The sequence below is a fragment of the Hyaloscypha bicolor genome (genome assembly GCF_002865645.1).
Source record: "Hyaloscypha bicolor E unplaced genomic scaffold K444scaffold_16, whole genome shotgun sequence".
NCBI lineage: Eukaryota > Fungi > Ascomycota > Leotiomycetes > Helotiales > Hyaloscyphaceae > Hyaloscypha > Hyaloscypha bicolor.
This window is the reverse complement of record NW_020194518.1, coordinates 1533568-1555688: the sequence shown is the minus strand read 5'-3', so window position 1 is coordinate 1555688 and position 22121 is coordinate 1533568. Positions and strand designations below refer to the sequence as shown.

Sequence of the window (22121 nt, the reverse complement as noted above, 5' to 3'; positions counted from 1 at the left end):
TACTAAATAATTATTATTCTTAATATAAATAAGGTCAGGAAACTTAGTAATATTCTTAGAATATTAAAAATAGTAAGAATAAATCAAGAATATAGGAATATTAGTTAAATAAATAGTAATAGGCTAATAAATACTAAAAGAAATATTTATCTTAATAAATAAAGAAATAGAAAAGGGAATTAGAAAGAGACTTAAATAAAGCTTAAATAAGGCTTAAAGAAGCTTAAAGAAGCTTAAAGAAAGCTTAAAGAAAGAAGATAAGAAATAAAAAGAAGCTAGATATGGTATTATAGTTAAGGAAAAGAAAAGTTAGTTAGTAAGAAAAGAAAGACCTTTTTATAATACTCTTTCCCTAAATAGTAATTATAAATTCGGAACTAGTTCTATACCAGAAATATCTAGAAAATTCTAAAGAAGAAATTTATAAATAAACCAGAAGATTAAATTAATTTTTCTAAGCTCTTAGGCCTATAAAATAATAATTTATTTATAAATAAAGGCTAAATTAGGATTTATAAATTAATTAGGAAATTAAATAAGCTTTATATCTAATAGTATATACTATATTTATATTATTTTTATAAGGGGAAATTACTAGAGATAATTTGCAAATTAGCTAGAAAGAATTAGTAAACTATATTCTTAATTCTATTACCTAGTATAATAATAGAATAATTATAGGAAGTTTTTAGAGAAAGCTAGTAGCTAGGAAAGTTTTAGAGAAATATTTATAAAGCTATTTATAGTTTTCCTAGGCCTTTTAGGAATAAGGGCCTAGAGAGAGAATTAATATAATAGATATATATAATAGTATATAGATAGGTATTAGATATTATAGATCTAGTTTCCTATTTTAGATATAGCTTATAATCGGAATTATATAAATTATATAGGATTTCCTAATTAAGTAAAAGGCTTTATATATCTGGCTAAATACTAGGAAATATATAAAGAAATACTTCTAGCTTTAGAAGAGATATTAATTAGTTTCTTATTAGAATTAATTCTTAGAATTTATTATACTTATAAGTATTATTCTATAGTTTACTTATCTTAATTACTTATATATTACCCTATTATTATATACCTTATACTTTAGTACTATAATAATAGTTTAAGTAATATCTCTTTACTTTTTTTATATACTATTTCGGACCTAGCTACTTATATAGCTAGAATTTATAGTATATATTATTTATAACTAGCTATATTAGTAATAGGCTCAAGTAATAGTATTTCCGGTATTACTTTATTACTAAAATAGACTTCCTTTTCGGAATTCTTTAATATTTTACTAATTAAGAAATATCTATTTTCTTTTTTTTAGGCCTTATATTATAATATTATAGAAATAGTATAGTATTCTATTACTATTATTTATAAAGTTCTCTATTCTATATTCTATAGCTTATTATAAAATATAAATAATAAAATATCTTTATTTATATTTACTATAAAGTCTGGCCTCCTTAATAGCCTATTAGTAGGATTATTATATCCCGGCTAGTATTCTAAGATAAAGTTAAAGGCAGCTAGCTTTTCTATTTATCTTATCTATTAACTATTTAGTTTTCTCTTAATTATAAAGTATTTTAAGTTATTATAATCTATCTTAATAATAATAATATATTAGGTATATACTAAATAATATTATTAAATATAGAATACTAAAATAATAACTAAGAGTTTAGAATTATATATTTTATATCTATTCTTAATTATAGTTATCTTTTTTAAATAGAAAATAATAGAATATTATCTAGCTTCTATTTCCTTACTAAAAAGCTAGGAAATTATATCTATAATTACGAATCCTAAAATATTTATTTCTATATAAATCTTTAAGGCTAGATTAAAATAATAAAGAATTAGTATTATTATAAATATAATTTATAGTTTCCTAAAAGCCTTATTTGCCTTATTTATCTAGCTAAACTAATATAGTAGTTTTTTGCCAGTTTTTAGTAAATTAGTTAATCTTTTTATTATTCTGGAATATTTATAAATAAACCTCTAATAAAAGTTAATAAAACCCAGAAATACTTGAATTTCTCGAATATTATTCTTTAGGGCCGGCTATTTCCTAATAGCTATAATCCGGCTAGCCTCTATTTCTATATTATCTAGGCTAATTATAAATTCTAGAAACTCTATTTTCTCTATATTAAACTCGTATTTTGCCAAGTTTATAAAGAGCTAGTATTATTATAACTATTTGAATATATATTAGACTATTATTATATATTATTCTAGGTTCTCTAAATAAATTAAAATATTATCTAAATAAACTATATAAATAATATTTATAAGGCCTACTAGTATATAATTAATATATACCTAAAATATTACTAAAATATTAGATAGTTCAAAAAATATAATATAGTATTTAAAATATTTATAATATATTTAAAATACTATTTTTTACTTATTATTCTCTTATATTTATAACTAATAATAAGTATTCTTTAAATCTAGCTTTATATATATCTTTACTTTATAAAGCCTATCTATTATCTTACTAATAAATAATAATAGCATTTGGTTCTTAATAATAATTCTATTTAGATTCTAGTAATTAATATATAAATATAGGCTGCCTTTTTTTTTTAGAATAAATATAATTAGGATACTAGCTAAACTAGTAAAATAACGAATCTATTTCTTTTCTAAGCTAGTATTAAAATATTCCCAAAGAACTTTAAGCTTCTTTTCTAATAAAGTATATATAAGATTATATAGTAATTAGAATTCTAGTTCCAGATCTATATAATATTCTATTATATAATAATCGAGTAATATATTTATAGCCTCTATAAAAAATATTTAAAAAAGGTTCTAATACTTTCTAGGAAATATAGCTATCTTATTTATAGTAATAATAATAATTCTTTAGCTATCCGTTATAGGATAGGTAATTAATAAAAAAATATATATCTTATACTTTACTACTTTAGTAAACTTTCTAGTATTTAGAATTTTAATTTTCTATAATTAAATCTAGTATCTTTATATTATTTTTCTAAAGAAAATCAGGGAATTAATCTAGTAAAGCTATAGGAATTCAAGTATTATATTAATATAGTTTAGATTAAAATTATATAATATAAAGTATATATTAGCCTTTCTTTAGTTCCCTAGTATATTCTTAGTAATAATCCTAAGAATATAATTTCTATATAAATAAATTCTTTTTTTCTCTAGTAAGAATAAGGGAATTACTTTTAATATTAATAAAATATCTATATTTAAGGCTAATTTTCTCTTTATATAATTAGCCTTTATATCCGAGTTAACTAATACTCTAATTCTTTACTTATCTTTCCTTATTTTAATAATAACCTTAATTACTATTCTTGTTTTAGGGGCCTTATTTTCTATAATATAAATAAATATAACTATTATAGGATATATCTATTTCCTGGCTTCTTTAGTTCTAGGTATTTATATATCTTATAACTAGACTTATTATAGTTATAGTAAGTCAGTTTTCCCTAATTTAGGCAAGTAGTAGTATAATAATCCTTTTTCTAATAAGTAAAGCAAGTTATATCTAGTTTTATAAATTCTAATATAAATACTATATTAGACCTTATTACTATATTTTTATTATTCCGGTTATATAAATCTTATAATAAAGATATACTTCTCTTCTATTTCCCTTTATTATTTCCTTTCTTTTATTAACTCGTTAGCTTATTATTATATTCCTATTAAGTAAACTAGTTTAAGTTATTTTTAATTCTTATAACTATAAAAATAAGCTTTTTTCTTTCTTATAAAGTATTTCTTTAGTAATTAATCTTATTCCGAATCTCTTACCTCAAGCTATTAAATAAGTCATTTTGCTCTTATAATAAATTTATATATCCCAAGTTATTTAATAAACTATTTAAATAGAATATAAAGCTTTAGATATTCTAATCTGGCTACTATTTTATATCCTTAAACTTAGTAAAGGTATTATTATTATAGTTCTCCGAATCCAAAATAAAATCCTTTATAAACTTAATAAAGGTCTCCTAATTCATAGTATTAATACTTACTAATTATTTCCTATATTTCTAGATATCCCTGGCTATATTCTTAAAGTAAGAAGTATAATATATAACCTTTACTATATCTATAGCCTAGGTAATCCCGCCGTTTTTATACTATTTTAGCTTTGCCTAATAAAAGAAGTCCTAGGCTTCCTTAATACTCTTTCTTTTATAAGTTAGTAATTCTCGGGTTTTTAGAGTTCTATAAACTAAATATATTACTAGTAATATAATAGGTTCTATAATAAGTACCCGAATATTCTTAAAATAGTAAATCTGAGCTTCTAGATCTTCTAGATTCTTCCTCTATTATATTTCTGCTTTTAACTTAGTAATATAATAATAAGCCGCTACTAGCTTCTCTATTATTATTATCCTGCTAGCTAGTTCTAGGGATATCTGAGTTCTATTTCCTTCTCCTAATTAGGCAATAGCTAGAGTAACTAACTGGGCGCTTTCCTAGATACCTGACTAGATTACCCTAGTAATAATAGAGGCACTTCTTCTAGTTAATACTCTAGCTATTAGTGGTTTTATCTATTAATGGCTTAACTACCTTGTAATAAACTATTTCCCGAAGGTTAGATTAATTAGAATATAAGATACGTAATAGTAAGGTAATATATAAGTAGTTAAGGTAAGTAAGCTATAAAGTAATACTTATAAGTATAACTAATTCCAAGAATTAATTCTAATAAGAGACTAATTAATATCTTTTCTAAAGCTAGAAGCGTCTCCCTATATATTCCCTAGTACTTAGCCAGGTATATAAAGCCCTTTACTTAATTAGGAAATCCCATATAATCTATATAATTCTAATTATAAGCTATACTTAAAATAGGAAACTAGATTCACGATATCTAATATCTATTTATATACTATTACATATACTCATTATACTATTTTACTATTTTCTAATAAAGATTTCGGAGTTCCTTAAAAGTATCTTACTAATAGGTTTAAGATACTTGGAATATATTAGCTAAATAGACCTTAAATTATTTCTAATAAATCTTATATAATAGTAGGCTTTACTTTATTATAGTCTTCCAAATATTATAAGGTTCATTCCTAAAAGTATTTATAATAGAGTTAATTCTAGAAAAGTATTTATTATAAGTTTAAGATTAGATTCTAAAAACTACTTTTTAGAAAAATATAAATATTCTCTATTTTTTAAAGAACTTTCTATAATATAAGTCAGGTATTTGAATCTTAAAAAGCTTCTTTTAGTCCAAATATATCTTTAGGATATTATATAATAGCTTCTAATAAATAGTATTGAAATTATTTCTAAAGCTTATTATATTAGGAAAGAGAATAGATTCTAATCCTATTTCAGGAAATTCTCTAGTAATAATTACTAAAAAAAATAAAATAAACTTATAAATAGAGTTTCTATAAAATATAATAAATTATAAAGTATTTCTAAGAATATTTTTATATTATTCTAACTATAGAATATATTAATTAATTATATTTACTTATTCTTGCTTTTATTAGAATACTTTAATTCTAATATATAAGCTCTATTCTATAGTTTAAGTAATAGTAATTTAGGTATTAATTTTAGTATCTTAATTATTACCGGAATTATTTTCATTATTATTACTTGTTTATAGAGGTTCCTAAAGGGCTCTATTAAAAGTATTAGACAAGCCTTTACTATTACCTATATTGGAATTAATCTAGTCGATTTCCTTTATAGATATAGCTTTAATAAGGGGTTATATATTTCGCAGATTTCGAGATATAATTACTTATTAAACTACTTCTTTTAAGAATAAAGAGATTAGCTTATAAGGTATTTATTAGTAGGTAATAAGATAATAAAATAAATTAGTTATAAAGCTATAGTATTAAATTTAGTATAGAACTAATCTCTGTTTTTCCTATAAGGTCCAGAGAAGTCTCTTCTAAATAGGAGGCCCTAATAATATATATATAATTAGTAATTTATAAGCCTAATACTTATAATATAAATAGTAATTAGTTATAATATAAAGGGCTATTAATCTCTCTAATTAATACTTGTAATATCCGAGGTTTATTATTTACTCTTAAGTCACGTGCGACCCTATATATATTACAGGTTTATTAAAATAAATAAAAGCTTCTTTTAGCTAAAGTTTAAGAAATATTTAATTAGTATTTTATAAATTAGGAATATAGCTAACTAATAATAGTTTTATTATTAAGACTATTACTTACCTTATATTTATATTATTTAAAAAACTATCTAGATTCTATTTTCTAAAATCTATAAAATTAATTTATTAATTTATTTAATTATATTTTATTTTATTATATAAGTCTTTATTCTAGATTATAAAAATTAAGCTTTATATAAAATAATTAAGCTTTAAAAGAAGAAAAGTTAATAGGGTATTTATTTAAATTTTATTAATAAGGTAAATAAGGGCACTAGTAGGTATTAGAATTAATGGCATATAGACTATAGACCACTAAAAAGGTACCATCTTTATAATATTACAAATATATAATACTCTTATAAAATAAGCTAATTTCAAAGAACAGATTACCTTTGAAGCTAATAAATAGTATAAGTAAGATATATTAATAATTGGGTTATAGAATATTTGTAAAGGTTTAGTATAATTATATCTGTTAAGTAGACTAGAATCTTACCTATAAGGCGAGTTTAAATATAAATTAAATTTAATTAAAATAAATAAGAGAGTATATTTCTATTATGCTCTAGAAATATAGATTGATTTTGCTTTATATTATGACTTTATATTTTCTTAAAGTCGGTGACTTTGGTTGAATTTTGGTGAGGATTTCGCTAAACTGGGGCGTGCGCTATTAATTCTGAGAAAATTATTAAGGCTAGAAAGTATTAAGAAGAAAAGGAAAGGCTAGGAATTATAAAGGAGAAAGCTAAATTAGAAAGAAAAATTAAAAGAGCCGCAAATACCCTTAGAAATAAATAGAAAAAGGTAAAAAAAAGTAGTAGATAAAGAGGCTAAGGCTATTTAGAAGTAATTAGTAAAGGACCTGAAGCTAGCTAATAAGTTTACTAAGAAAGTACTAAAGAAATAGCTAGTTTTTATTATTTCTAAGATAAAAAAAGCTATTCTAGTAATATTAACTAAGCGGAAAGTACTTATTAAAACTAGGCGCCCTATAAAGGCAGTAATATAGTAGGAGGTAATTACCCAAATTAGTAAGATAATTATATTAGAAATAATATAGGCGAAAACAAGTATATATATAATTATGCTACTATAATACTTTAGACAAAAAAACTAAATTATACAAGTTCAAGATCTTAATTAACTCTATCCTGTAATTTAATATTATTTAATTTGGATAAGTAGTTATAGAGTAATTAATTATTAAAGTTCGGGGCGAAATGCGAATTCGCGTGTTTTTGATGCGGGTCGTGGTTTGGTGCGGGGCATCGGTTAGCCCCTTTTGCCGCTTCCTAAGGCGTTGGTCAGATCATGGAATGTGACCTCCTGGTCATCCGCCTCCCATGTGTACGAAAGAATAGCATATCTGGGAGAGGGTTTGCCAAAAAAGCTGGTTAGGCTAAAGCTGCCGTCGGAGTTGGCACTGAGAAGCCGCATATTGAGGGGTGGATTTTGAAGAGTAGCGCCAATTCTGGCTCTGCTTCTGGCTCTGCTGCCTCTAGCACAGAACTCTTACGCTTCCGATCACGTTTCCCCTTGTCCTTCATGACCTCCTTCGCGGAGATGGGATAGGGATTGGAACGACTGAGTGGCAGCTTCGTAAAAGTAGACACGCGGCTGCTTGTGGAAACGTCTGGAATAACGCCACACTTCACGTGAGTTTCATAAAATGTGAAATTTTAACTTCTTTAATTTAAAGAGATAACGTCTATCCATGCGTGCCGAAAAAACCGGTGTGCCGAAAAAAATAATAGGTACTTTGACTTTGAGCATCTTAAAATCTGCGCACACCTCAATATCTCCTATAATTTTTTATAAACTATGTTCCGTAGCTACTCCCGAATACCCTGAACCCCTCCTACTAGAAAATCACGTTCGCATCGTCGCCCTCACGCCTGATTTGCAAAGAGTGTCCTTTTATAGCGTAATAGACTTCCTCTACCACAGCTTCCACCACCGAGCTTATACCATCCCCAATACTTATAAAGGAGTTATCCGAGCTCTCAGGCCTCACTGCGATGCAGGGAATCGTCATTAGCCTTGGTGGCTGCTGTGGCGTGCAGATTTCATGCAAGATCGCCACGCGGATCTGTACCTCGGATCAAAGCGAGACGATTTTGGTTGGTGCGAAATAACCCCGCAATATTTACGTTGTAATTTCAATTATAAAGCCTTAGGCACAAAGGCTAGGAGTGGCTGGAGGTACTATGGTGCCTGGTGCGCCACATCCGGCTTAGTAATGACTTTAGTGCCTGCAAAGATCGCAAGCAAAATCTTTACAGATCGTGTATCCAAATTCGCATTCAGTATCGACCCTATCGTCTCGCATTTGCCAAAATCTTGCATGCTAGAGATCCCCAAGCACACTGCTAAGTGGCGGCTAGGCCGGCTCATACCATGCATACTGCCCTCAAGCTAGATCACTGGAAACCCATCACATACGAGTCGGCACTTAGAAAGATGCTACTAGTCACTCTGGGTATGCGCGAGTGGGGTTCGTTTGTGCTGCCGCAGGCTTTCGTCGCTACCAAAAGTTCGATCGCAGAGAATATAACGGGAGCTCATATTAAAGTTTTTATACCAGTGTTGCTTCGACTGTTCAGAAGTATTCAGAAGTATGATGATTGGAAGCGGGGAGTCGATAGTCCAGTTATCCATGTGACGAATGGAATGTCGGTATAGGGGCTAGCTCTGTCGTGTAACGCTGCCGTCTAATGACCCAGTGACACATAAACCCCTAAGAATTCCCTACGTGAGGTATCTATATTATTTCACTCTCGCTAAAAGCATCCTACCCTCGAAAGACATGACTACATCCTTAAAGACATGTCTGAGCCCTGGAATCTTAACTCCTATAAGTGCACTCGTCTTCCAAAGACGCTTTGGAAGGTAATATACTCTGGTACCTAATCTTAATAAGATCTATTTATAGGAGATCTTATTGTGTCGGATAGTACCCGTATAATTAGAGATGAATTAGAGCTAAAGCAAGTAATCGAAGCACATATTGACTGGTGGAGCCGCTAACCAAGCTGCTTTCTATCAGTATTTAGTAATGAGTAACATGCTCTTAATTGGGCGAAGCAACGCGAGAAAACATAATCCGAAGTCTATATTTATAAGATAGACACGACGAATCTGCTAACCGATACATATCTATTTGATGTAGACTCGCTAAAGGCCACGTTAGGCTTTATTTATCTAATATTAACCCATGAATTTTTATTCCTGCACCGTATTACGGCTCAGGCTATAGTAAGCAAAAGAGATCTGGGAGAAATCTGGGAACAAGGTACGTAGACTTTATTACTAAAGGCAAGATTCATTAAACTAATAATATATAGAAGCAGATGCTCAATATTATGCCGCCCGTTGATTCGACCCGAACTACTATTGGGTTAATGAATTACACGGATACTATGATTCTGATAAAGAGTGCGAGGAACGCAATAGATGCGATGATTTACTTAAGATAATGGAGGGAGATTGGGACTGAAAATGTATAAAATGATCAAAATTTGATAATGATAATAGTGACATATGCAGAGAATCAGCCGGCGCTTGTGAGGAAGGACGTTGGTTAGATATTATGAATTTGGAAGTACCGGGTGGATCGGTTACTGGAAATATTCATTCTATTTATTACATTTCATTCATATTAAGCGGCTGCTACATGACACATTGGTACGCATGCCATCTATAGATTATGAGAACCACTGGACTCCTGCGTATGAATTTCGTAACCTCCCATCCGACTAAATCATACTGGAATAGTCTAGTATTATATAGCCCCACGTTAATAGCTCTATTAAATGAAGCTGGGCGCTGTCTAATTGTTGAACAGACACATATCCGTAGTCGTCCTGCTAAAAACGATTCTTTTTCCTCTCTTTCTTTGTTATTCCAAACCCCTAATCATCTGCTTCCACTTCGCGTGTATTATTGGGCTAGTTAAACATAACGTCTCTCAAAACTTCTGCGGCAAAATCACTATGGCTCTGTAGTAGTGCTATAAACTCGCCGCGGTCGAATAGGGCTTTGGCATTTTCGCTCGCCTTCCGAATTATGACTTCTCGCAGTATCCGATCACTCTCTAGGGTCTTCTCAAAGACGAGGCTAGTACTTTCTATAAAGGAGGGACTATTCCACGTTGCGGGCAGCACCTCTTTGTACTTAGCCACAGCCTACTCTTTTAGTGCCTGAATATCGTATTTGTCTGCTATAATATAAATTTTTGCGTTAACTAGCAAGGATAAAGAGTTGAGCCTAGTAGGTTGTTCCGCGGTAGTAGCCCTATCCATGGCGGGAGTGCTACCTGTACCCTCCTGAAACTTGAATATGACTGGGTGAGGTATTGAATTGTGAGGCCCGCTAGTTGGAGGCTGGTCTTTAGTGTCGAGGCGATTGTTGTCATAGTCTAGACGGTACAGAAAATCGATCATTTTCGCCATAATAGGAGGCTTTTTCTCGTCGAGAACAATCTCTTACAAGACAGCTTCCTATTTCCTGAGTTAGCTTTATGTTCGTCCTATCTTTAAACTCTGATCTCAGTACCGTACCTTGAATACGCCATTGATAGTAGCAGAAAGCACCCGCGATCTAGGATAGATAATTGCACGGTGTGCGCGAATGATACCACCGTTACTATAACGTATCGTGAAATCCGAGTACTTCCCTGATTGAAGGCTCTGATAGGTCAGTAATTAATACATAACTAGAGTCTTTAACCTACCTTCCGACGGAGTGCGCCAGCTATTCTAGCTGGCGCTGGTCGAATGAAGGCATTACGTAGACACCGTCGTCGTTAAGAGGAGGGCGGCGTATTGCAGGCCGTGTTACCGTAGTTATTTGGGTCCTTTGCTTTCTTATAGGTTTTTACACAGGTCGCTGGAGTCAGGCAAGTAGTGGTTAGTATATTTCGGCTTTTGATGTGACCGCAGGAGTAAAATGTCGTCGTTAAAATACATATCCTAAACTATTGCTAAATAAGAGGGTCTCTTATGGTAGTAAGTACTGGACTTACCTTGCATGTAATGAGTGCTAATTATGATAGTAACTATGAAGCATCTAGCAGAAGGTGTTGTTTGATAGCGATCCTGTTTGGCTTGTGACTGCCCGCATTGCCAGCGCATTAATTCGTAGCGGGAAACATCATGCGCACGTTCCCACAACGAACATGATTGGTCCCCGCAAGGTTGAATTTTTAGCGCGGCTCAACTCCGTGCTCACACAAACACTGCGTTTTAGGCCTCATCACGACTTTGCTTTAGCTCTCAACTAAGAAGCGACCCGCAGATCTCAATGGCTCTTAAGCTTTTCATTCCTCCCTGTATCCACAACCCGCGTCACTGTTTCCATCCCCTACCACCTACCAGACCACTAAGAATTCAGATACAAGGGCCGTTGAAGTCGATCCAGAAGCTTCTTCCGAAGATATTATGGCATAAGATTATGCCTTTTCCGCAGGCGGGAGGGTTAGAGCTTGCGAGCCTTACATATCGGGCATTATATGGCGAGGAGGGACTTAAGGAGGCTAACGGTATTCCGGTTGTGCGAGATGAGTATTTGGTATGGGTAATGGATGGAAGAACACCATTAGAGTAAGTGGCATTGCTAATAATATTACATGCTATCTGGGACCTGACTATTACTTATTGCTCTAGCTATATTGACTACTACGGAGTTACATTCGATTACCTTGTTCCTGCTAATGATCCAAACCCAGAAGTGCTAGCAATTAGTATTATTGAAGTGGATAACGACGGAGGAGCATTTGCTAACGAAGTCCTCTTATTTCAAATAGACCCGACAGAATATACAGGGAAGAAGGTCCTCGTAGTGCCGAGATGTTATCAGGTCAAGAAAGGCACGCAGGATCGTCAGAGGTGGAACGATTTGGTAGCTAAGAGGGATAGAGAGATTTAGAGATGTTTATAAAAGTATTAATACTATTTGCAATACTTCTCAAGGCGCTCTTGCGAACCGGGTATTAAAGACTTTGAGTTAGACGATCTGGCCTTGATATAAAGACTGCTTGCTAATGACTTGTAGGCGAAATATAACTCCACCTTCTATTGCGCCGAGAATGCTACGAACATTAATTATATCCGATTTCCTGCCTCCCGAAAACCAAATCCGAACTAAAGGAAATGAGAAACGATTCTCTATTCTTTCGTATAATAGTCTCATATCATCCGCGTAACCGGTGCCACTCGCACGTCGATTATTCGCGCCACTTCTGGCTCTGACTTCTCTGCCTCTTGCGCAGCAATTTTACGCTTGCGCCCGCGTTTTTTTCCCTTGACGACCTCTTTTGCAGTACGCGCCACTTCTGGCTCTGGCTCTGGCTCTGCTTCTACCTCTGCCTCTGCTCCTTCTGGCTCATCTGCCTCTAGCGTAGCACTCTTACGCTTTCGACCACGCTTCCCCTTGCCCTTGGCATCCTTCGCAGCACGCGCTGTTCGTGCCACCTCGATATCCTCAAAGCTCATCACTTTCGCCTTCCCCAGGACGATTGACCTAGTTAATCGGCGAACTTTAGCCTCGTTATTTATTCTGGTTAACATCTGGTTTCGATTATCGAGGAGGGCACATTCGGCACTGAGGAAGGCACGTTTGGCCAAGGATACCTGGGCGGCATGGGCAAGCTTCTGTACGTGCCGCTCTAGGCGCGGTATACTCGCCTTATTCAGTATATGAGCATCCTGTTTGATCAGATTCTGCAGTAATACTATACCCTCTACTAACACTGGCGTCACAGGCGTTGGTGGCACGTCGTCTTGATACGTTAGTAGTACGTCGTCTTAATGACTCGCACCCACCTCTATCTCGTCAGCCCTCGGAATAGTTGATTGAACGGGCGGCTTCGGTGTCACCCTGAGGACTCTGTCAGGATTAAACGGAAATAAACCACAGGCCGCCTACCCGGCCATGATATTTCTCTTCGTAAACGCCTTTTCTCTTGCACGGCTATATAGAGAGGTGAAATGCTGCTTGCCGACCGTGTTCGCACCTCCTTGGAATAGTCTTTCAGCCTCGTCCCGGTATTCGTCCTTCAAGCGGGTAAATACGCTGACATTACAGGGCTGCAGCTTGTGGGAGGTGTGAGAGGGGAGGCGATACAGGATAATACTATTCTCGAAACAAAACACTTGGGCTTCGAGGGTCTCGTGGCTCCCGAAGCCGTCACAGATCAATACCCGCGGCTTCTGGTTAGCCTGCTCTCTAGTTTGGGGATTAAACACGCGCTTGAGCCACTCTAAGCTAATCTTGGAGTCGGTGTACCCCGAGTTAGAGATCGCATAGTGCCATCCAGGGGTGGGGAATGTGGTCCAGTTACTTCGATGGGTAGTAGCTGGCCAAATAATCATAGGTGACAAGAACCTACCGTTTCCACTAATACACTTAATAGCGGTAACCGTTGTGCGCTTGACGACCGCGCCTCTATAGTCTCGCGGATCGTCCTTATCTAAAAGGACCTTGATAGAGCCAAGCATCGACAACATGACTCCCGTCTCGTCCATGTTATAGACGTTCTCTGGGAGGATGGCAGGATCTGCTAGTACCTCTCCGATTACCTCAAACCAATGTATAATCTTGTTATAGATACTATTCTCGTGGCGTTCCCAGGCCATCGCCCTCACTCGTCGTGATTTGAGTGCTGGATGACGCTTCTGGAAAGCTTGAGCCCAGTTCTTATTCGGAGGCTTGGCCGCTTTCTTTATCGTGGAACGCCGGCGGGCGATACAAAAGGCGAGGGATGGTAGACACTTGATTCGCACAGGATTCCCGAGGTCAGCCATTAGTTTCAAATACTTTTCGAGGGCTTTCTCCTCCGGCGGAGTGAGATACTGTTGGCCTTGGGCCTTCTCTTCTCTAGAGGGCCGCCCATGATCGCGATGATAAAGGGTACTCAGAGGAACTCCACTACGTTTGGATGTGGCATCATATGTTCGAGGCTCTCCCGGCAGGGAAGCCTCTGCCAGGGCTTTACTGGCGCGGTCGTTCATAAGGCATTACCCTCCGTACCTTACATGGAGATGGGGATGGGGATTGGCACGACGAGAGTGGCAACTCGGTGCAGGACTGGACGCGTGGCTTGTAGAACCTTCTAGAAGAACGCCACACTACGCCACCGTTCACGTGATATATAAAGTGATTTAGGATAAAATACGATTTACGTGGATGTGAATACAGGTATTGTGTAAAGGCGGTAAATCCTTCCTCGCTTATTAAAATGCGGCATTTGTGTACCTCCCACCTTTGTCCGGATAAACCCGGCAGGAAAGTTTCCTCATTCTCTGTGTCTTCAAACTTTGGAGCTTCATTTAAACGTAATAGAAGCTCTATACCACGGCCCCGAATTCCGAGGACAGGTTAATATTCATAATAGAACAAGGGGTAATAGCGATATCAGCTTTTGACGCTCTTAACGGGACGATTAATAGCAGAGCCAAACTGTAGTATTTTTCTAACTGCAAGTCAAGCCCTTATAGAGAAATAGCTAAAGAATAATAGCAAACAGATTATAACTTTATATATTTATGTGGTGGAGATTTGAGACCCCTAAACTATAAAAAAATTTCGGCACACCGGTTTTTTCGGCACGCAGGGATGGACGTTATTACTATTCCAAAATTTATAAAAGAAAATTATATTTAAATAGCCCTTAATTAGCGCTATAAGGAAATAGAACAAGTATTAAATTATATTAAATCCTTATTAAATTGAATTAAATTAAAGAAAAAGCCAGAGTTTTGGTGTTCCTGCCGAGCGCCTCTACTTTGGGTTAGTGGCTAGTCTGGCCCCCAATCGACACCCCCAATCGACCACCCCAATCGACATCCCTAATCGACACCCTGGGGGAGAGTTGGCACGGGTGTCGTTTTACATTTTCCCCGCATAACCACCACTCACGAGCCCATCCACTATTGACTGCTCCCTATTCCGGCTTATAATAAACCTTCGAGGGCGCCCGAACCCGGTTCCCACTCTCATCAACATATATCGTGCGGCTTCCTCTCCGTGATCTCGGCGATCTCGATGAATGGTGCGAACGCGGTCTTCTCGTCACTTCTGAAGTCGCTCTTGGACCTGGTGCATTGGAGGCTGCCCGCATGGTGTAGATCAACCACAGCACCAACAGCGTTCCTGCGATCGAGCCGATGACAATTCCGGCGATCGTGCCTCCTGAGGTGCCGTGACATGTCTGGCCGTCTGTGGCGCGGGCGTGGAGGGGAATAATCTATGAGCTTGTCAGCTAGGTGGTCGCAGGAGGCTGTTCTGACGGGGGTAAGGTTGTACGGACCATCTTTGAATTATGGTTTTCAAATTTGGAAAAATGAGAGGAAATGTTATTCTTTGGGGGTGAGGGGCAGCAGATTCATTTGAATGATGGGTTTAGCCAATAAATCAAGAATTCGATATCTTGAAGGTGGTTGTGATGTTTGCAGGGGTTGATTTGAGCGACGTCACTGGCTTTTCGGCACGGCGGGTGGCGGGGTAAGACGCTGCAAACCTGAATAGGGGATGATTGGTCCGAGAGGACACAGTTATTGTGCATTTTCTTTCTCAATTGGACGCAAGTTGAAGGGAACATGCAAAAGCAGGGAAGCTGTTCTGCATGACGGCGGTAGGTCCGGCATCCTTGCAGTAGATACGATCCCCATTAACGCCCTGACAACAACATGTTCAACGGACCCCATCTTCAAGGGCACGCCTTAAAATAAGTAGGAGGTGATGCCGTGCACATTACCCTCACTACTACTTCCTAAGACGACCAAGTGAATGATGTTCACCGGTCCTTCTTCAACAAACTGTGAACAGGATAGGCAGTCGAGGCCAGAATCTACTTCGCATGCGAACACAGATGGCTTCCCGCCTAGAGACCCAAAAGACCCCCACAACTGGTCCAGCGTAAGTGCATACATCTCAAATTGCCTTTAGCTGCTAGATTCTTCTCACTAACTTTTCACAGACCAAGAAAATAGGCATCGTCCTAATCCTTCTCAACACTGTCTTCAACAGCACCATCAGCTCCACACTCCCAAGCGGAAATGCAGCCGCCATCACTTCCGCCTTCCAATTCCACAATAACACGCTGCTAGTCCTCCTTACATCTATTTATCTCCTGGGTCATGTCTTCGGACCGCTCGTGTTCCCACCGTTGAGCGAGGTCTACGAACGCAGAACGGTCCTCCTCCCCACGTTCTTTTGCTTCACGTCTTTCACACTAGGATGTGCACTCGCTCAAAATTGGAACGCTTCGGTGGTACTAACGTTGCTAACAGGACTTGTGGCTAGTGCACCAATTACGATTGTCCGTGGTGTGTATGCGGATATTTATGAGCTGGACATTACGCAGATCACGGCATAAAGTGACGGTAAATTTACTCTTAGCGAATCTTCCCCTGTAAGCACAGGGGATATGCCTCAAAAGGGTGTGGTGCCCCATGTTTGTGGCTTACAGCGTCCTTTCAGGGCAGTGGCCTGGAAATATAGGGGGCTTTAGTGGTGGAATCGGTTAGAAAGTGGCCTGAAAGTGGACTTGTAGTTCAAATGCCCTGTAGTCCAGCACTCCCGTGAGTGCCCGACGCATGTGTTCATAAGATCACTGGCGCTCACGGACACAAGGAGTTTCGCCTACCTTCATAACCACGCGACTAACTCTGCCTTAGGCACGATACACAAATAAATAATACTACTACTACTACATAAGCACGCAAGTTTATCCTCTATTCCCCCTCTCCCTTCTACAGCCTACTTACCCCCTGTAGAATGGCTTCTCTTCCATCCGCCGCCGCCGCTGCCGCCTACCATCCCGCGCCACGGCCGCTCTCGTGACTACATGCCTAGTCTTTTTCAACGTGCGCTGGGAGCTAATCGCTTAGGGTGGTCCGACCGCACGATAATTTTTGAACTTCTTGGGAGAAGATAAGGTGGTGCGCGGAGCGATTGGTGGCCTGACCTCGTAAGGACAAAAACGCACACACCTGGGTCATTAGGCACAGCCTTGCCGGAATGACAAAACTTCGACTGAACCACTTGGGGATTATCTGATGATTGAGCGACTATTCCTTTAGAGCACCCACCTACAGGCCACTTTCACCACGCTATTTAAGTGTACTCAACGCCTCCTTCTTGGTTCCATCACGTCGAACCCCGAATCCAGTATCCTTAGAGGATGGACTCGACTGGTCATACACAAAGATCTCTTCTCGATCCTACTCTTCTCAATCAAAGGGAATCCCAATATGCTATCCCTGAGCTACATACAGGTGCCTTAGAAACCTTTGATCGCCCAACCATCCTGGGTCCAGAAGCTTCTCCAATCGATTTCCATAGTCTCGGTCCATTAGAGCCTCAATATGCCATCCAGCGGTTCCCAGCACATTCTTCGGTCTTTCACGATAGCCTGACATATGGAGACATGCAAATGCCTACTACTGATTTCAGCACTGTTGGTAACATACAGACCCAAGAGGTCCCTACTATCACGGAGGATATACTGGACCGTTGGAGTTACATCGCGACAATTGGGGATACGATGGAGTGGGAGCCTGATCCGCCACCGAAACGAAAAAGGATCCACCGGAGCTTTTCCTCCTCTTCTGAAATGACTGCACAAGTCCGGAAAATAGCAGCTTGTATGAGGTGCCGTACGCAGAGAATACGGGTAAGTTTACTCTTTCTCTTATCACCAGCGTTTGCTGCATATGTACCATGCTCGGCGAAAAAAGTCTCGCCGCGATCAGTGTATATATATTTTAAATTTATTGAGCTTGTTTGTGAAGCTTACTATCTGTAACTTTCGAACCAAGCACGGTAAAGGTGATAGCATATATGGCTAACAGTTTGCAGTGTCACACTAACCCAGAAAACGTTTACGGCGAATGTCTCACATGCGAGCAAATTTCATCCAAGTCTTTCTTCAAACTCCCGTGCCTACGGTATACAGTCAGCGACTCCCATTTATCGTGGGCGGCCAAAGATCCCCCAGCCGATGTCCTTGTACTCGCTCAAGACTCTCGCTCGCTGAGTCGGTATATCGCTGAGTCTTCGACGGACTATGTAAATACATTCATGAAGGCAAAGGACAGCATTACCCGAGCTGTATTCTCATTAGCATGTGGTCGATGGGCTCCGGCAACCGTAAGTATCACCTTATTGTTGAGTTAGATCTAATATCTTCTCATAGGAAAGTCTAGTGCAAGTTTCGCTGCGTTTATGGACTGTCACCCGTCTTACTGAAGGCAATCACTCCAATGACGACACCCTAGTGGAGAATGCGACACCGGTACCAGGGGCGCAAGAGGCGGAACCTATGGTTGAGGACATTGATACGTTGACTTGCAATGAGGTTCTTGATAAACAGACCCAGAAACTCGTCCTAGCTACAGGGAAGCAGCTACAGACTCTGCATCAGCAGAACCGTCCAGAGAATTGGCTAGCTCTGTTCATTACATCTTATGTTCTGCTCCATAATCTTGAAGCAATAATTAAGAGAGAGAGGGATCATGCACGTCGCATTCGTCACAAAGTATGTCCCTTCTCCCAAAACATGACAAGATACCTACTAATAAGTGGTGCGCAAAAGCGATGTTATTCAGACATAGAAGTCATAAACGGTTGCCATATTAGCTCGAAGACAATTCTCGCATATTTCCATTATTGCTGTAAAGGCACAGATCCTTTCTCCGACGCGAAATTATTTGAAAATGTCAAAACGCTCAGCGTAAAGGAACGTGCTTTTATGGATTTCCTTGCGGCAGAACTTCGAACCAAAAGTAAGCTCAATTCTTCCATATCTAATAAATTATTGAAGATATTGACACATGGTAGGAGAAGAACTTGTTGCTGTCTCTAATTCGCACGAGTATGATCAGGACTTTTGGTTGATTGGTCAGCTGTTTGATAAGAGGTGGGCGCCGAGGACAACGTTGGAAACTGCATTGCCCCAGACTACTTGCTGAAGGGGACTTGTGCCCTTCTCTGACACTGGAGCAGAGTATCTACAGCTTAGTATGTATTGTGCCATAATTCTCGACCATTTGACTTGTTCTATACTATAACTAATTCCATGTTCACTTGAAATTGTAAACTTATTCCTATAGAAAAGCTAACGATTCCTCATCTATGCGTACCCTCAAACATCTGTCTCTGTAGACATGCCTTAGAGAATTCGAAAATCTCGGATGGATTCTCTATCAAAAGTATGCGAATCTCCAAATATGATTCCTACTCCAATTCTCCTATGAGATTGCCCATCTGAAACGGCGTCAAGCAACAAAACTTCATGAAAGGAAGCTTCAATTGTAGAATTGCCCAATGAAGAGTCCTTGAAAGGTGATGAAAAAGAAATTATTAAACATTCGATTTGGTGTTGTAAACATGAGAACGACGTGTAGTCAAAGCCTGCTATGCCGGCAGGCTGAGAGCAAGCAGCATCCGCGAACAAACGAGATGGCGTTTTGAGACCTGAGTAATACCACTGAGCGTTGTCCTGATTGAGTTTATTGAGTCTTGTTGAGCTTGGCGTATAATTGCTCTCATCGCACGAAGATCTTGAGATATAGACCTGAGTGCTTCGGCCGGACAACACCAGCTCCCCTTTCGTGATGCGGGAAACCAAGGGAACCCCGGCCCACTCAATGGTGCAGGTGTTGACTTTTGTCCTATATCCTACGTATCTCTTGTTTCTGAAAGAGGTTCCAGTCGGCGATATCTTCTTCTCGACGGGACATCGTTCGATGGATCCCTCTATCGAAGCCCAAGACCATGATGGTATGTCAGAGCTCACCGGTGATTCAACCGGTTCACGAACATGCCACATAAGCCCAAATAGAAGGTCTTCTTGCCACAAACCAGCCAAAGGGGAATCTCCAGTACGAATCTGAAAGAACTCCGTCAATCCAGCCAGTGCTGGCAATCTATCACGTCGATGGGTGAGACTTCGTCTGCTGTATTCTTCGACAATCGTCCACCAGTAGTCTCGTGATATGTCTACATCCCACCATTCGACCTTTGAGGTAAGATTTCCCACGAGACCGAAGATGCGAGATTGGCGCCAAAGATTCCCGCTGCCGTGTTTCTCGTTTCCATCTGTGATGACATTGTTGACAAGCTTATTGTCCAGGAGGCCATCTTCGGAGGCTAGCCTGCTCGAGTATTGCCAGTACATTTGGTCCTGAGCAAAGTGAATAACCCGCGATGAGAGTAAGAGTTCTTGCAATACCCATGCACGTTGATTGAGAGGCGCTTCGAGAATCGACTGACGCAGTGTGGATTCTGTTGGTAGCCTGCGAACATGGATTGTGGTGTCAGGAGACTTGTTAATCCTAACGTTGAGAGAAGACAGCTGGCGTTTGAAGCAGCAGCCTTGCCTGCTATCAGCGGCGGCTGTCGCAGCGAGAGCAAGTGTTGCATTCTGATAAATCCGAATCATATTCGCCGATTCAGATTCCCAGTCTACTGCATCTCCTTGAAGTATACATAAGCTGTCAACCCAGAGATAGCGAATTCCCAGCCCTCTGGTGATGTAAATTGCATCCCTGAATGTCTTCGGGAGTGACAGTAGAGAGATATACTTCAGGTTTTGTTTCAGGGTTTCACTGTTGGTTACAAATGGTTGGTAGTTACCCCAACAATGCGACAAGACCACGTAGCTGCCATAACTGCCGTTGGGTTCTAGAAGATATGGCGCTCTCGATCCATTAGACGGACCAACATCAATCACCCTACTAGGCAGCTGGAATTTTTTTCTTGGCGGCTTGTCATGACAGGAGTAGTGGTCAACGGACGAATAGCACTCCTTGAGCCATTTTGACATTATAGGGAGTAGAGCCCCAACACTTGAAATATTGTAGTGATCCCAGACTGGCGACTCTGTCCAAATGCCTAAAATCTAGTCAGTGACAGTTACCTGAGCATCACAGGCACCTCAAAAAGATCGATTGTTGCTGTAACCATTCTCGAAGGACAACGCAGCGAAACAATGGACCAATAACTTCTAGTTTGTCAAAAGCCATTTCCACGATTTCTGCTGAACCTTGTACGGTGAAAAGAGCAGAGCTACTTACTACCCTCTTGGCAGAATGCTATCTTATGCGACACAACAGGCTATTCGACGACCGGCTGTAGTACGGAAGCTTGCAGGGACAAGTTTTCGGAAATGTGTGCCAGCCTCGCGGCAGCCCACAGAATTCCCGGTGACTCGGTATCATCCCACTGATCCAGAATAAGCTGAGCTTTGTTATTTACAGAGGATACCAAAGAAGCATTGACATGTCTGTTATTATTCCCAGTCTCAACAAATGCTCGTAAAGAACAGGCTTCAGCCTTGTGAATATATGAGGACAATGACAGAGAGGATGCGGATGTTAAGGGCGCAAAATATTCCTTTAACCGCTCCTGACAGGCATTGCACAAGGTCCTAGACATGTTCGATCTTCGCTCTTCATATGTGTTGTAATATAAACACTGAAAAAATGAATAAGATTATCACCCCAAAAAAACGCTGCCGCACCTGCGTTCCAGATGCGGCTAGTGCATACATCCCTCACTGCCCGAGTGAAGCTTGCGCCCGATTGCAATGCCCCTTTTAATTAATTAGTATAACGATAACAAGCATTTTTCTTATGGAAGAAACTAATAGTTATAGTATAATATACAAGTAGTAGCTCCTCATTTTCTGTTTAGAGAAATACCTTATTACGGGCAAGTCTATATAACATTATTATACGGTCGGACCACTAGTTAAAATTCCTGGTCATATATTCTCACCTAAGCAGGAATACCAAAACTTCCAGCCCATGCTTCGCTCTAGCCTTCTTTTCTCCGGCCAGTAAGCTTTCTTTTATAATGAATTCCTCTTCCCGTAATTTTTATACGAGTTATATATAATATCGTTTCTTCTCTTAATTTCCTCGTA

The 22121-nt window shown here is 38.0% G+C and overlaps 9 protein-coding genes across 9 annotated transcripts; 3 read left to right on the top strand and 6 right to left on the bottom strand.

Annotated features, from left to right (window-relative positions):
- Positions 1 to 8018: 8018 nt before the first annotated feature.
- Positions 8019 to 8304, bottom strand: K444DRAFT_183675 (uncharacterized protein). The gene has a single exon (XM_024870849.1). It carries the CDS (start codon positions 8226 to 8228, stop codon positions 8055 to 8057), a length of 174 nt encoding a protein of 57 aa, XP_024742521.1. The 5' UTR covers positions 8229 to 8304; the 3' UTR covers positions 8019 to 8054.
- Positions 8305 to 10140: 1836 nt separating this feature from the next.
- On the bottom strand, positions 10141 to 10668 carry K444DRAFT_659798 (uncharacterized protein; the record flags this gene model as incomplete). The annotated part of the gene is made up of 2 exons (XM_024886393.1): positions 10382 to 10668; positions 10141 to 10309 (listed from the first exon to the last, which is right to left on the bottom strand). Exons 1-2 carry the CDS (start codon positions 10642 to 10644, stop codon positions 10141 to 10143), a joined length of 432 nt encoding a protein of 143 aa, XP_024742520.1. The 5' UTR covers positions 10645 to 10668.
- Positions 10669 to 11464: 796 nt separating this feature from the next.
- K444DRAFT_581841 (uncharacterized protein) lies at positions 11465 to 12356 on the top strand. Its single transcript, XM_024877764.1, has 3 exons — positions 11465 to 11793; positions 11857 to 12195; positions 12245 to 12356. Exons 1-2 carry the CDS (start codon positions 11495 to 11497, stop codon positions 12116 to 12118), a joined length of 561 nt encoding a protein of 186 aa, XP_024742519.1. The 5' UTR covers positions 11465 to 11494; the 3' UTR covers positions 12119 to 12195; positions 12245 to 12356.
- A 22-nt stretch (positions 12357 to 12378) lies between these two features.
- K444DRAFT_518569 (uncharacterized protein) lies at positions 12379 to 13062 on the bottom strand (the record flags this gene model as incomplete). The annotated part of the gene is given in 2 exon segments (XM_024873880.1): positions 12379 to 12995; positions 13011 to 13062. Coding segments are annotated over 2 exon segments (669 nt in total), but the record flags the coding sequence as incomplete, so codon positions are not given.
- A 51-nt stretch (positions 13063 to 13113) lies between these two features.
- On the bottom strand, positions 13114 to 13716 carry K444DRAFT_581838 (CENP-B protein; the record flags this gene model as incomplete). Its single annotated transcript, XM_024877763.1, has 1 exon — positions 13114 to 13716. One exon carries the CDS (start codon positions 13714 to 13716, stop codon positions 13114 to 13116), a length of 603 nt encoding a protein of 200 aa, XP_024742517.1.
- A 63-nt stretch (positions 13717 to 13779) lies between these two features.
- On the bottom strand, positions 13780 to 14202 carry K444DRAFT_518631 (uncharacterized protein; the record flags this gene model as incomplete). Its single annotated transcript, XM_024873885.1, has 1 exon — positions 13780 to 14202. A coding segment is annotated over one exon (423 nt), but the record flags the coding sequence as incomplete, so codon positions are not given.
- A 1745-nt stretch (positions 14203 to 15947) lies between these two features.
- K444DRAFT_659796 (MFS general substrate transporter) lies at positions 15948 to 16888 on the top strand. The gene is made up of 2 exons (XM_024886392.1): positions 15948 to 16108; positions 16170 to 16888. The coding sequence occupies exons 1-2, from the start codon at positions 15980 to 15982 to the stop codon at positions 16566 to 16568; spliced, it is 528 nt and encodes a 175-aa protein (XP_024742515.1). The 5' UTR covers positions 15948 to 15979; the 3' UTR covers positions 16569 to 16888.
- A 111-nt stretch (positions 16889 to 16999) lies between these two features.
- K444DRAFT_183593 (uncharacterized protein) lies at positions 17000 to 19264 on the top strand. Its single transcript, XM_024870848.1, has 5 exons — positions 17000 to 17867; positions 18053 to 18343; positions 18390 to 18731; positions 18789 to 18978; positions 19034 to 19264. The coding sequence occupies exons 1-5, from the start codon at positions 17376 to 17378 to the stop codon at positions 19162 to 19164; spliced, it is 1446 nt and encodes a 481-aa protein (XP_024742514.1). The 5' UTR covers positions 17000 to 17375; the 3' UTR covers positions 19165 to 19264.
- A 676-nt stretch (positions 19265 to 19940) lies between these two features.
- K444DRAFT_519265 (HET-domain-containing protein) lies at positions 19941 to 21020 on the bottom strand (the record flags this gene model as incomplete). Its single annotated transcript, XM_024873940.1, has 3 exons — positions 19941 to 20213; positions 20313 to 20462; positions 20535 to 21020. Coding segments are annotated over 3 exons (909 nt in total), but the record flags the coding sequence as incomplete, so codon positions are not given.
- Positions 21021 to 22121: the final 1101 nt, after the last annotated feature.

Excerpts from the sequence above, each read along its gene's own strand:
- K444DRAFT_183675 (XM_024870849.1), bottom strand. The coding sequence starts at position 8,228 with ATGACGATTCCCTGCATCGCAGTGAGGCCTGAGAGCTCGGATAACTCC.
- K444DRAFT_581841 (XM_024877764.1), top strand. The coding sequence starts at position 11,495 with ATGGCTCTTAAGCTTTTCATTCCTCCCTGTATCCACAACCCGCGTCAC. Across the intron at positions 11,794-11,856 it reads GATGGAAGAACACCATTAGA|CTATATTGACTACTACGGAG; the intron begins GTAAGTGGCATT and ends TTATTGCTCTAG.
- K444DRAFT_659796 (XM_024886392.1), top strand. The coding sequence starts at position 15,980 with ATGATGTTCACCGGTCCTTCTTCAACAAACTGTGAACAGGATAGGCAG. Across the intron at positions 16,109-16,169 it reads ACCCCCACAACTGGTCCAGC|ACCAAGAAAATAGGCATCGT; the intron begins GTAAGTGCATAC and ends AACTTTTCACAG.
- K444DRAFT_183593 (XM_024870848.1), top strand. The coding sequence starts at position 17,376 with ATGGACTCGACTGGTCATACACAAAGATCTCTTCTCGATCCTACTCTT. Across the intron at positions 17,868-18,052 it reads GCCGTACGCAGAGAATACGG|TGTCACACTAACCCAGAAAA; the intron begins GTAAGTTTACTC and ends AACAGTTTGCAG. Across the intron at positions 18,732-18,788 it reads CACGTCGCATTCGTCACAAA|CGATGTTATTCAGACATAGA; the intron begins GTATGTCCCTTC and ends GGTGCGCAAAAG.